The following is a 12,573-nucleotide window of genomic DNA, read 5'->3' on the forward strand; positions in this document are numbered from 1 at the left end:
AGTAGACTAATGACTGTAGAGTAGTGTTACAAGGATCTTATTTTTGAACATTCAACTCTGTTGACAAGTAAAACTTACCAAAATCTCTTCTTTTGTTATGAATAAAGATGGTGTAGCTATAAGTACAATTACTTACAGTTGTTAATGCTTAATGCCCCTTAAAGATTCTTTGATGTACTTAACAGTTTTCTTATTCTCACCTTTACTTGTTTTGCCTTCTTTTAAGTACAAAATGGCCATCTTTGGTAATTCTAGTAGGGTAGGTATTAAATAATTATAAATTGTGTTTGTTTTGGGGGGGGGGGGTCTGGTCGTAGGGCCTGAACTCTGGGCCTGGGCGCTGTCCCTCAGCTCTTCAGCTCAAGGCTAGCACTCTACCACTTGAGCCATATCGCCACTTCCGGCTTTTTTCTTTTTGCTTATGTGGTGCTGAGGAATCGAACCCAGGGCCTCAGGCATGCAAGGCAAGCGCTCTACCACTGAGCCACCTTCCCAGCCCTATAAATTGTATTTTTATACTGGAGATGATCTGAAACAATCAAAATAACAAGACTAGCATAGGTTATGGACTGGGAAAAGTTTTCACTAGTCTTGTAGGGTTTTCTAGATTTAGCAAAAATTTATCCAATTTATGATTTAGATGTTGCATAGGATATACAGTATTCTTACAGATATTATAAGAACTGATTATCATGCTCCCAGTGTACTTGATTTTCAGCTCTGAAATGTTTTTATATTAGAAATTATTTCAACTGTCAAACATTAAGAAACATTGAGGCCACAATTTGTAGAAAAAATTTCAGTGATTAAAAATTGAAGATATTAATATGTAGGAATGAGAACTATTTTTTCTGCCAAGAACTATTTATAATATATAACATAATTTGGGGTGCATACAAAATTATCAGTACAGGTAGATGGCCACTGGCAGCAGACAGGAAGCATGTGAGAAGTACATGTGTCTGTCCCCAGTGATTTCACAAGCTTTGATGAGTGTTCCCCACCCCACTATAAAGGTTTTCCAAAATGCTTAGAAATTGTGTCTTAAGTATTTTAACATTTTATAAAGTGAACAGAAGGTTGGAACAGGGGTTGAAATTGGCAAAGATATTGAAGTAGCAGTGTTACCAATAAGTTTAGTTACAGATCATATTTTGGTACTTAAAATACTATGAAGCATTTCATAATATCATACTTGTGTTTATACAATACTTATGTGGCACTGTGAAAGCAAAAACATTCCAATTACTGTAAGCAACATTCCAATTTCAGAAATATCAAAATGTTTGGAATAGGGGAATATATATAGGCAGTAAAGGGTAACAGTTGTGTAATAAAATAGAAAACAGTGAGGAAGAAACAATCTTTGCCTCTATTTTAGTAATTTTTTTCAAAATGAAGTGGTAATTTTGTTCTACTTCTGTGAGAAAAATACAAATTAGAAATTTAAGACTTATTAAAGTACATACGTTAAAGTATGTTTTATACTTTGTGTATGTTGGTTTTACTTTCAGGCCTTCAGAATAGATCTATAATTTTCTTTGTTACTAAGTTTACTAAAACATGATAATTCTCTGTTTTCATGTAAGTGAAGCTTAAGTATTTAATAAAATAATTTTGCTTTCACATAATACTTTGGAGCAACATTGTTAGTTTTCCATCACTGTGACAGAAATATGTAAGAGAAATTATCCATTGCTTCTATGTCTATAGTGAGACAGTGCATCATGGGAATGCATATATAGGAAGCTACTTGCCTCATGTTGGCCAAGAAGCAAAGAGAGGAGTGGAGTCCCAGGATTCTAGTATCTCCTTAAGGTCAGAAAACTATAGGCCCCAGAGATTCTACACCTGCCAATAATGTTATAGACTAAGGACAAAGTCTTTAACATATGGGTGTTTAGAAAGACACTTACCTAAATCATAGCAGATACCTTTGTGTGTCTCTTATCAAATCGATTTGATTCTTAGAATTATTGTGTAAAATTTTATGCCAAGATTTTTTTCAGTACATGAAAAGCCATCTGAACTTAATACTTACAGTTTTTGTTGTTTTTTAATATTTATTAATGGTTAAAATATATTTGGTGGCCACTTGAATTTTACCATCTTATTTGCCTAGGAAAATTATATACGACCATTCTTTATTAGAGAGTTATAATAGTTTATGCTATGCAATAGTTGTGTAACTTCATAAGTTCTAAATGTAGCTCTGATTTTCATGTGTACCAATAGGTTAGAGTATATAAGGTAGGCTCTATATTAGAATTTCAGATAATCAAACTGAAAAGTACTTGTAGTAGTAATGTGCTTCTACTGTTTAATTTTGGTTTGGGTTTTGGGGTTGTTGTTGTTAATGTTTTCTTTCTGTGCCAGTACTGGGCTTTGAACTCAGGCCTTGCACTGTTGATTGATTTTTTTCACTCAAGGCTGGGGCTCTACCACTTGAGCTATACCTCCATTGGTTCTTTGCTGGATAATTGGAAAATAAGAGGCTCATGGATTTTTCTGCCTGGGCTGGCTTTGAACCTCAGATCTCTGAGCCTTTGATCCTCAGATTTCAGCCTTCTGAGTAGCTGGGGTTACAGGAATGAGCCACCAGTGCCTGGCTAGGTTTTGTTTTAAGACAGGGTTTCTGACTAATATAGGCCAATAATAATAGGGAAGATCCAGAGTTTTTGATCATGTAATTTAACTCCCATCATCTAGCTTCAAGAGTTAAATCAACTTATGAGTTGGAGACTTGGCTCAAAGGGGCTACTATCTGCTAGGCAACTCCTGGGTTTAATCCCCAGTTCTAAAAATTAGCAGCTGTCTATTCATGGTTAATCCTGTGGTATAGATACTTCTTTTTTTTTCTTTTCTTTCCTTTCCTTTTCTTTCTTTCTTTCTTTCTTTTTTTTAACTCTGATTCTCTTTTCATTGTTGCCTTTGAAGAAGAAATTGATTTTTTTTTCTAGTTTCTCTGTCAGGATTTACATCCCCTTTAATGTCTCTCTCTCTCTATTTTTCTCTCTCTCCCCCCGTGTGTGCTCATGTGCACCAATCCTGGAACTCAGGGCTTGGGCACTGTCCCTGAGTTTCTGTGCTAAAGCCTAGGGCACTACCATTTGAGTCACCCTCTGTTTCTAGTTATTTTGGTAGTTAGTTGGAGATAAAATTCTAATGGACTTTCTTGCCTTGGCTGGCTTTAAACTGTGATCCTACGATCTCAGCTTCTCTGAGTAGCTAGAATTACAAGCATGAGCCACTGGCACTTGGCTCCCTTTACCCCTGTCTTTTCTATTTCACGTGAACTAGTAGTTGGGTCCAGGAGCCTGGCCATTGTCAGGATCTTTTGTTTATCTCCAGCACAAGCACATTGTAGGTGGCATTTTTATGAACTTAGTACTCTTAATTTGAAAGTTCATCAATATAAAATGTTTATATTTTAATTTTAAAGTATCAACTTCTAAACCTAAAACAGGCCACAGATAACAGGAGGATACTTATGACATCAGGGCTGGAATTTGGCTCTGGTTGTCGAGGGCACAGCTTTAACTCAAATGTTATTGAATAGACATGATCAATTGCTGTGAAATTAATATTAGTTAAGTTTACTCCTTATTCTTAGTTCTAGAGCCAGTGCAAAAGCCACATGAAGGTCCTGGAGAAATGGGGAAACCAGTCGTCATTCCTAAAGAGGATCAAGAAAAGATGAAAGAGATGTTTAAAATCAATCAGTTCAATTTAATGGCAAGTGAGATGATTGCACTCAACAGATCCTTACCAGATGTTAGGTTAGAAGGGTAAGTACTTGGTGTTACCTTGACCATATGTGAATGGAAAGTATATCCAACATTCCCAATAAATTTCACTTAAAAAGAGTAATATTTAAGCCAGAATTGGAACTGTGGCTCAAGTGGTAGAGTGTTAGCCTTGAGCATAAAAGCTCAGAACAGTGCCCAGGCCCTGAGTTCATACCCTAGAACCAGCACTGATCCACCCCCACCTCCACCCCCACATCTGTATCTGTTTTTAAAGCAATGTTATTTTACAAAGTTACTGTTTATTGTACTTAAAGCATATTTAAATGCGGATAAATAATACCTCAAGGTATTACTGATATAATAACCATATATTTCAGGAATTTGGAACCTAATTGTTTATCTTAATATATTGGTAGGGGGCTTAAAACATTGTTGCCAGAATATTTTTGCTGAATGATTCCATTTAAATGTTTACAAAAAAGTTCCATTTTTGTATAACTTTTAGCAGTGAAATATATGTCCAGCTTACTAAAGTTTTATATGTGTGTATATGTGTATAATGATGATCCACACTAAGCAAAACATTTCTATCACCCCTGAGAGTTTATTATTCTTTCCAGCTATTGCTCTTAGAGGTTGTTGTTTTGACTTCTCTGAATGCAGACTATCTTTTCCTTAACTTTCTATAACTGGGTCCATGTATTCTTTCATGTCTTTGAGATTCATATTATTATATATATCAGCTATTCTTTCAGGTTGTAAATCATTGGTTATATAAATATACCCTAGTTTATTCTACTGGTAGACCTTTAGTTTGTTTCAGTTTTTTTGACTATGATAAATAAAGCATAACTTTTAGAAGACTTAAATTCTCACTTCTACTTGGTGTATATTGGGGAAAGAAGAATAGCTTATCCATTTATATAGTTTAAGCGTGTGCTTGAAACATGTTTTCTGGAGTGTTGTATCAATACACACTCCTACCAGCAATTGACGAGGTCTAGTTGCTCAATGTGAAGAAGGCAACACAAGGTATCTGAGCCAGAGGATAACCAGGGTACTTGTGGAAATAGATGGGGATTAATCAAGTGGTCACTTAATTAAGTACATTCTGTGTTCTGTGTGGTTCCTACTAATACTGGTAGCCAGACTTTCCTGTTCCCAGCAAGAAATTGGAGAGTATTTATCAGCTAAATTGAACTAGTTGTAGAGAAAAGGCCCTATAGACATTGATATTTTAGATTAATCACCTTTGTGAAAACATATAGCTGATGATCTTTGTGCGTGATTCGGATTTGGAGCTTCCATTTTTAAGGCATAAAGCAATATGAGCAATCTTCTCAGCAAAGTAGAAGAAATACTGAAACAACTAGAAAGAATGATTGGAAAGAGAAACAGAGGAGAGAGAAGTGAATTGGTATGTGTATTAATATAGTTCTGGATGTCTAGTTTAGCAAAAGACTAATGAACCTACTATGTTATCTAATAAATAGCTTCAAACTACCAAACTCTTCTATTAATCAAAATTTTTATCTGTCAGCATAACTATAAGGAATTATAAAGTGATTTGAACACTTCATGCATATAGGCCTCTTGGGGAGTGATCTCAGTGTCGTAGGATGATTCTCAGGGGAAAATAACTCCAAATGGGCTTTTCCAGCCCCTCTTCTTTTTTTTCTCCCCTGCTCATAGTTGTGGATTCACAACAAGACATTGAGCAAGAAATATAGGTTAGCCTTAAACTGTCCCCACACTAAGCTGGGCAAAGCTGGTCAGCACCTACTTTTTAGACAAGTATCCCAAGGTGGAAGGACAAATAGTATTCAGTTGTCCCTAGTGTGTGACTTATTAAACTTCTAGAATCCAGAAAAGCCTTGCATTTCTGTACTAGGACATAATATGTCCAGATCATCTTCATCTTATCTGCCAGGGACCTTTACTGCCTTGTAGGTCTCAAGCTAGAGGAAAGAAGAGATTGTCCTACCATTAAGAGTTGAAGAGAAGTTGCAGTCATTGAATAACTATTGTGATTTTAAGAAAAGAGGTTTAAAACAGATTCCAAGTTATTCAAATGCCAAATCCATCTTATATAATTGTTCATAGACATTTAAAAAGTAATAATATCATTAGTATTCAATTATGTATATAGCATCATACACATTATCATATTTAAACAGTTGAGTAAAGCCAGAGTAGTTTGTCTAGTTTACTGAGTAGAAAACTTGGATCTAGATAAATGATTTGTTCAAAGTCTATATGGTAAATGACCCAAAGGAAATTTGTTCCTGGTCTTGATGACAAAACATTGCTCTTAATCATTGTGCTTTGTTATCACTCTTATTATAATCTTAGTTGATGTTAATCTAAATGAAAGTACATAGGATAAATTTTGTAACATTGCCAATCACTACTTGACTAGGGGCCAGATTTCTTGTGAAATACTGAATTGTCATTGGTAAAGCTATTGACAGATTAAGCTTAATAGATGACAATGCATGGAAAAATTACCAAGCTAGTGGCTCACACCTGTAATCCTAGCTACTCAGGAGGTTGAGATCTGAGGATTGAAGCCAGTCCAGGCAAGAAAGTCCATAAGATTCTTATCTTCAGTTAACCACCAAAAAGCTAGAGGTGGAGCTGTGGCTCAAGAGGTAGAAGAGCTAGCCTTGATCTTTTATAAAAGCTCAGAGACAGTGTCCAGGCCTTGAGTTCCAGCCCCTGGATTGGTACAAACACACAAAAAAATACATGAAAATCCTCCCTCTGAGTTACGATTATTCATTGGATATGTGTAGATTCTGAAACTCCCTGAAAATTCTGAATTCTTTCTTACTATAATATTTGATATATATGGATTGTTGAATGGCAGAATTTTTATCATATTATAGTTTTGCTACTTACAGGCTATCCTATTGTATGAGTTACTCCATTACACTAAGCCTTAGTTTCCCTATTTGTAAAATTGGGAAAGTAATACCTTTGTCTTAGGGTTATTGATAGTATAAATGGAATAATATATCTGAAACCCTTAATATAGTTTCAGGAACCTAATTAAAAACTAGTCAGCAGGACTTTTTCAGACCCTGAGGGTTTCAGACCTTTTCAGAGTCATGAGTGTTAGGAACTCTAATTTGTTTAACAATTAAAAAATAATAGCAGTAGTAAATATCAAACAACTTGTGTTATTCTGCATTCCTGAATTCTTAGATATTCGTGTGGCTAGCTATATCTGTGGTAAATGGGCACTATCTTATACAAGCATTAATAATCTCTTTATTTCCAGAACACAATTGTGTTACTGAGGTAGTCACTCAAATTCTCAGACCACATAGTTAATTTCCTGCATCAGTAATCCTTTCAATCTCTTACAGTGTTTATTATGTAGGCTGTCTTTTACTTAGTATTGTACCTAGGAGCAGAAATTAAACAATATGCATTTTCACTTGTTCAAGAACCAACAAATGTTCTCCTACTCTACTACAATGTGTAGCTCATTCCCATTAACAGATCTGCTCCTAATGGAAATGATAGTATCATTTGGAAACATGATAATCTCCACTTATCCTTTATGAGCATGTCATCTGAGTTTGAAATTAGTGGAAAATACATAGAAAACTAACCAAAAGGAAGAAATATCCCAGAATGAAATGGAAGGGGACTGTTGTGCAGAAAAGTTAAATTCATAAAATGTATAACATAGCTCCAATATAAACATTCAGCAGGGATGTCACCAAAGTTATGGTGTAACTAAACTGAGAGGGACTAGGAAGTATATGTGTTAGGGTATAGAAGGAGTGAAATAAATCCTCACAGCCTATAAAAGGAAGCCAAGAACTAAGAATTTAAAAATCAGGAAGCAAAATACTTAGAATTCTGGAGGTATTTACCTCCTGAAGACAGTGATAGAATTGAAAGGTGTGATTTTATGGAATGAGAAAAGTGAACTTTTGAAAAATGTGTTTGAAAGTTTTGAGTTTTCAAGCATATCCATATATGACGTGGATCAAACTAAAAAATAAAATTATAAGGTAAAATATATATAAAGTCCTGGCTAGATAGGACTATGCATTCCTCCACTATAGGCCAGTCTGGTGCTTTTCAAGCTTACTAGACTAGAGAAGAAAGGAAAAATGGAGGGAAAGATACATTTTGTCTACTCTCTCCAACTTTTTTTTGGGGGGGGCAGTCAGTCGAGGGACTTGAACTCTGGGCCTGGGCACTGTCCCTCAGCCCTTCAGCTCAAGGCTAGCAATCTACCACTTTAGCCACAGCACCACTTCCGGCTTTCTGAGTGGTTTATTGGAGATAAGAGTCTCATGAACTTTCCTGCCTGGCTGGCTTTGAACCGGGGCCTTCAGATCTCAGCCTCCTGAGTAGCTAGGATTACAGGTGTAAGCCACCAGCACTCGGCCTCTCTCCAGCTTTAAGACACTCATTTTTCATTCCTGAGGCAGAAAGGGCTTCTCTTAGAGCTTTGGTGCATTTTAGACTGGAAGTTGCCTGTGGGTTGGCTAATGCCAGAGGGGTGGTAAAGAATGGGAAGCTCTTCACTGATTCAGTGAAACTAGGAGTTCTGGTTTCCTTCACCAGTGAACTGGCTATATTTACATTTTAGAATCTATAGATATCTATAGTGTGAATCTTATCCAGATACATAGTTCCACTTGGTGAGATAGCATGAAATACACTTATTGTATCTTCCCAAAGAAACATCATTTTAAGTATATAATTCAGTGATTTAAAATCAGAGTTTGCAATGTTCTGTTACTGTTGCTAGTTTTAGAAAAATTGCATCATCCCTAAAAGATCTCTCCTGTACATTTGCTAGCACTCTTCATTCCTATGTCCAGTTTCAGGGATAAGTTATTGATAATAAGTGTAGTCATGTATTCTTTGGTAACTGGACTGTTTCCCTGAGGATAATGTTTAAGGTTCACCTATGTTTTGTTCATTTATATTATCCAGACTTATTCTATTATGAATATGTTATACTAGGTTGCTCTTTTTCCTGGCTTTTATAAATAATGTTGCTGAGAATGTTTATGGGGAAATAAGTGTTCATTCTTGAGTAGAATCCTAGGAATAGAATTGGTAACTTGAACATTTTAGAAAGTGGCAAACTGCTATCTAAGTGGGTGTATCATTTACATTCTCACCAATATGAGGAGTGTTCTAGTTTTACCATATCCTCATCAACTCCTGTCTTTTTACTTATACTCATTTTAAAGTGTGAAATGTCCCTTTCTGATCCAATTTTAATTTTCCCAATAATTATATTGAGGATTTTTTTCATTCACTTACTGATCGTTCCTATATTTATCTAAAAGAAAAAAATTAATAAATTGAACTTTACCAAAATTTAAAACTTTCATACTAAGGAATAAAATAACATGGGACTACATCAAACTAAAAGATTTCTGCAGAGCAGCGGACATAGTTACTAAACTAGAAAGACAACCAACAGACTGAAAGAAGATCTTTACCAGCTATATATCTACTAAGTGCTTAATACCAACATATATATGGAGCTCAAGAAACTAACTCCATCATTAATTAAACCAATCAATAAATGGGCAAAGGAGCTAAATAGAGACTTCTCAGAAAAAGTAAGAAGGACTAGTGAACACATGAGGAAATGCTCAACATAAAGGAAATGCAAATCAAAACAACATTGAGATTCTGTCACACCCCAGTAAAATTGTCCAGCACCAAGAATTCAAACAATAACAAATGCTGACAAGATATGGTGAAAAAGGAACCCTATTGCACTTGGTGGGAATGTAAACTAGGACGACCAGAGAATGGTGATTTGGAGATTCCTCAAAAAAATTAAAACATAGAACTTCCATATGATCCAGCTATAATACTCCTGGACATCTACCTAGACTATTACAAGTCAGGATTTGATAAAGACACTTGCACATTCATGTCCATTGCTGCACTATTCATAATAGCCAAATTATGGAAGCAGCCCAGATGCCCTTTAATAGATGAGAGGATCAAGAAAATGTAATACACATGCCCAATGGAATAAGATTACACTATTTGCAGGGAAGTAGATATACCTAGAACAAATCATGTTAAGTGAGATAAGCCAAGCGCAGAGAGACAACCAGCACATTTTTTCTAAAATGGAAGCTATTTCTAAAATAAAACAGACGTGATAATATATAGGACTCTGTGTGCATTTACACACAGATTGACTAAAAGAGGGTATATGTAGGGGAGGATTCCAAAGGTGTAAATCCTCTGAACATCTTAAATACTATTTATCAAAGTGAATTCCAGGAAATGGAAACTATTTAAAGGGGAGGACAAAGGGAAGGTACAGTAATGGAGGAAAGAAGGATGAAAAAAATGCAGTCATTGTATTCAATACACAATATCTAAAAAATGAACTATGTACTTGTAGGTGGAAGGGAGTAAATTGGGGAAAGCTAAGGAAGGAGTGACACTGACCAAGAAGCATTGTACTCATAACCTGACTGATGGAATTGTAACCCCTTTGTACAACTCCTTAAAAATAACAAAAAAACTTATAAAAAAAAAAAAGAAATAACAAAGCTACAGAAGAAAATACTTGCAACTGTCCAGCAAAGAACTTATTTTGAGAACATTTATAAAGAGCTACTAAACATACAACCCAATAAGAAAAATTTAACAAAAATAAAAATTAGGCAAAAGACTTGATACTTCACCCAGAATATCACTTGACTGGCAAATGAACACAAAGGAAGACATTAGCCACTGAAGAAATGCCATGTAAAACATGAGATAAAAAATGAGATACAATTCTAAACCTATTTAAATGGATGGCTAAAGTAATAAATACCGCTAGTGTGAAGTGCTGAGAAAGATGCAGAATAATTGGAACTCTGGTGGGCATGCAAAGTGCTATTATACTCTCTGGCAAAGGGTTTGGCAATCATTTATAAGATTATGTTAACCATGTAGCCCAGTGAGCCAATTTACTGAATATGAATAAATGAAAGCATGTTTATATAGAACTCTGTGCTTATAGCCATTCTGCTCTAATGGCCAAACAACTTGATAGAGGAATGGATAAGTAAACTTGACATAGCCATGTAATTAAGTGCTATTCAATAATAAAGAAAGAGCAGACTACTGATATAATACCTTAAATGTTTTTCAAAGACATTATGCTCAGTGAAAGAAATGAGTGTCAAAGATTATAGGCTGTATGCTTCCATTTATGTGAGATTATTAAAAAAGAAAAAACAATAGTGGAGAACAGGTCTTGTTTGCCAAGAATCAGGTAGCAGATAGTACAAGGGAGTTCTTTGCTGATGTGGAACGATTCTGTTTCCTAATCATGGTAGTGGTCAGGTGAATGTGTACATGTGTTCAAAACTCATAGAATTTTAAACCCTCAAAAAACTCATCTAATGAAAAATAACACAAAATAAGTATCAATGCTTCTATGAAGCAACTGGACCTCTTACCACATTTCAGCTAGGAATCTGAATTGTTACAGCTTGTTAGAAAACAATTGCATAATATCTCCTGAGGCTGAGCTTCTATATACTTTATTCCCAGAAATACAGTCACCAAAAGACATGCATGAATAATGATTATAGCACTGTGTAATAGCCCAGACTTGGAACTACTAAGGTCCATGAATATTACAATGGAAAAATAAAGCTCTATAAATGTTTGCATAATGAAATACTGTTGCAGTGATAAACTGTTACCTGTGACAATATGAATGTTGTACAAAAAGCTGATGAGTGAAAAAATCCAGACAAAAGAATGTGCTCTGTGTCAGTGATTCTCAAGGTCCTTTGAGGAAGTCTACAAGGTCAGGCGGACATTATGACATTACATATTAAGATGTTCTTTGTCCTTTTGCTCTCAATTCTTCATCTAGTACATAGTGGAGTTTGAAGAAGAGAATTTATATAATAATTTGAATAGAGAAAAGTTTAATATGTTAATATTAACTATGATGGGGCAACTATAAGGGAATTAAGACGTTGTAATGGATAACCTAGAAATGAGAGTAGAAGGATGGAAAAACTGGAAGAGTCCTGGCCTTCAGCTGGGATTCAGACCTCATCAGAAAAAGTCTGAAGTTCAGTGTATGACAGAAAAGTTTGTTGGTTTTCACTGAAAATACTCTGCAGAGTGGGTACCAATATGTAGGCCTACAAGTAAGAAATCCACTTGAGTATGCATTTGCACAAAATCAGAGCCAGTACTTGCAAATAGGAACCTCCTTTCCAGAGTTCAAACAGCCAACCTTCCTTCTGGATCTCAGCCTCTGTTCAAACAGCCTAGGAGACTTACTGAGAATCTACCTGTTGGTGTGCTACTGGAACTAAATGGAACCTTTTTGAAGGAAGTCTGATTGCAGCTCATTGGATGATAGAAAAGTTCGCTGAGTACCTGTGGGTATTCACCATACTCCTGCAGCTGCACCTGTAGGAGGGAGAAAAACAAATAGATGCACACAAACCAGAAAGGCAAGTGCCTTCCTCCTGTGATAATCCTCCACTACCCTCTACTGACAGAGCTTATGTATGCATGCATCATGCCAGCTACAAAGGAAAATCACTTTATAGGGGTCTTTTCCATTATTGCAGAAGAAGTAATGAAAAGTTTCAAGCTGAGAGGTAGTAAGTAGGTAATGGATACCCAACATGATAGTGAGGAGTTACTACTAATAAGCTATTGTAATATTAGTTTATAAATTGTTAGGTTTTTAAGTCTCCTCTTAACGTACATAGTAAATGTCAGTAGTTCAAAGCTGAAGAAAGAAAAGCTTTTGAAGTCTTCAATTTCTGAACATGTAAAGGAATCATAA

The 12,573-nt window shown here is 35.5% G+C and overlaps 1 protein-coding gene across 1 annotated transcript in view; it reads left to right on the forward strand.

The window, feature by feature from the left end:
* The window catches only part of Galnt1 (polypeptide N-acetylgalactosaminyltransferase 1), a 46,896-nt gene that overhangs the window by 4,069 nt on the left and 30,254 nt on the right, over positions 1 to 12,573 (forward strand). Inside the window, exon 2 of the mRNA XM_042675023.1 lies at positions 3,614 to 3,788. Within this exon, the coding sequence (XP_042530957.1) occupies positions 3,614 to 3,788 (175 nt within the window). The remainder of the gene's footprint in view (positions 1 to 3,613; positions 3,789 to 12,573) is intronic.

This window comes from Dipodomys spectabilis, unplaced genomic scaffold (genome assembly GCF_019054845.1).
Source record: "Dipodomys spectabilis isolate Male_0828 unplaced genomic scaffold, ASM1905484v1 ptg000024l, whole genome shotgun sequence".
NCBI lineage: Eukaryota > Metazoa > Chordata > Mammalia > Rodentia > Heteromyidae > Dipodomys > Dipodomys spectabilis.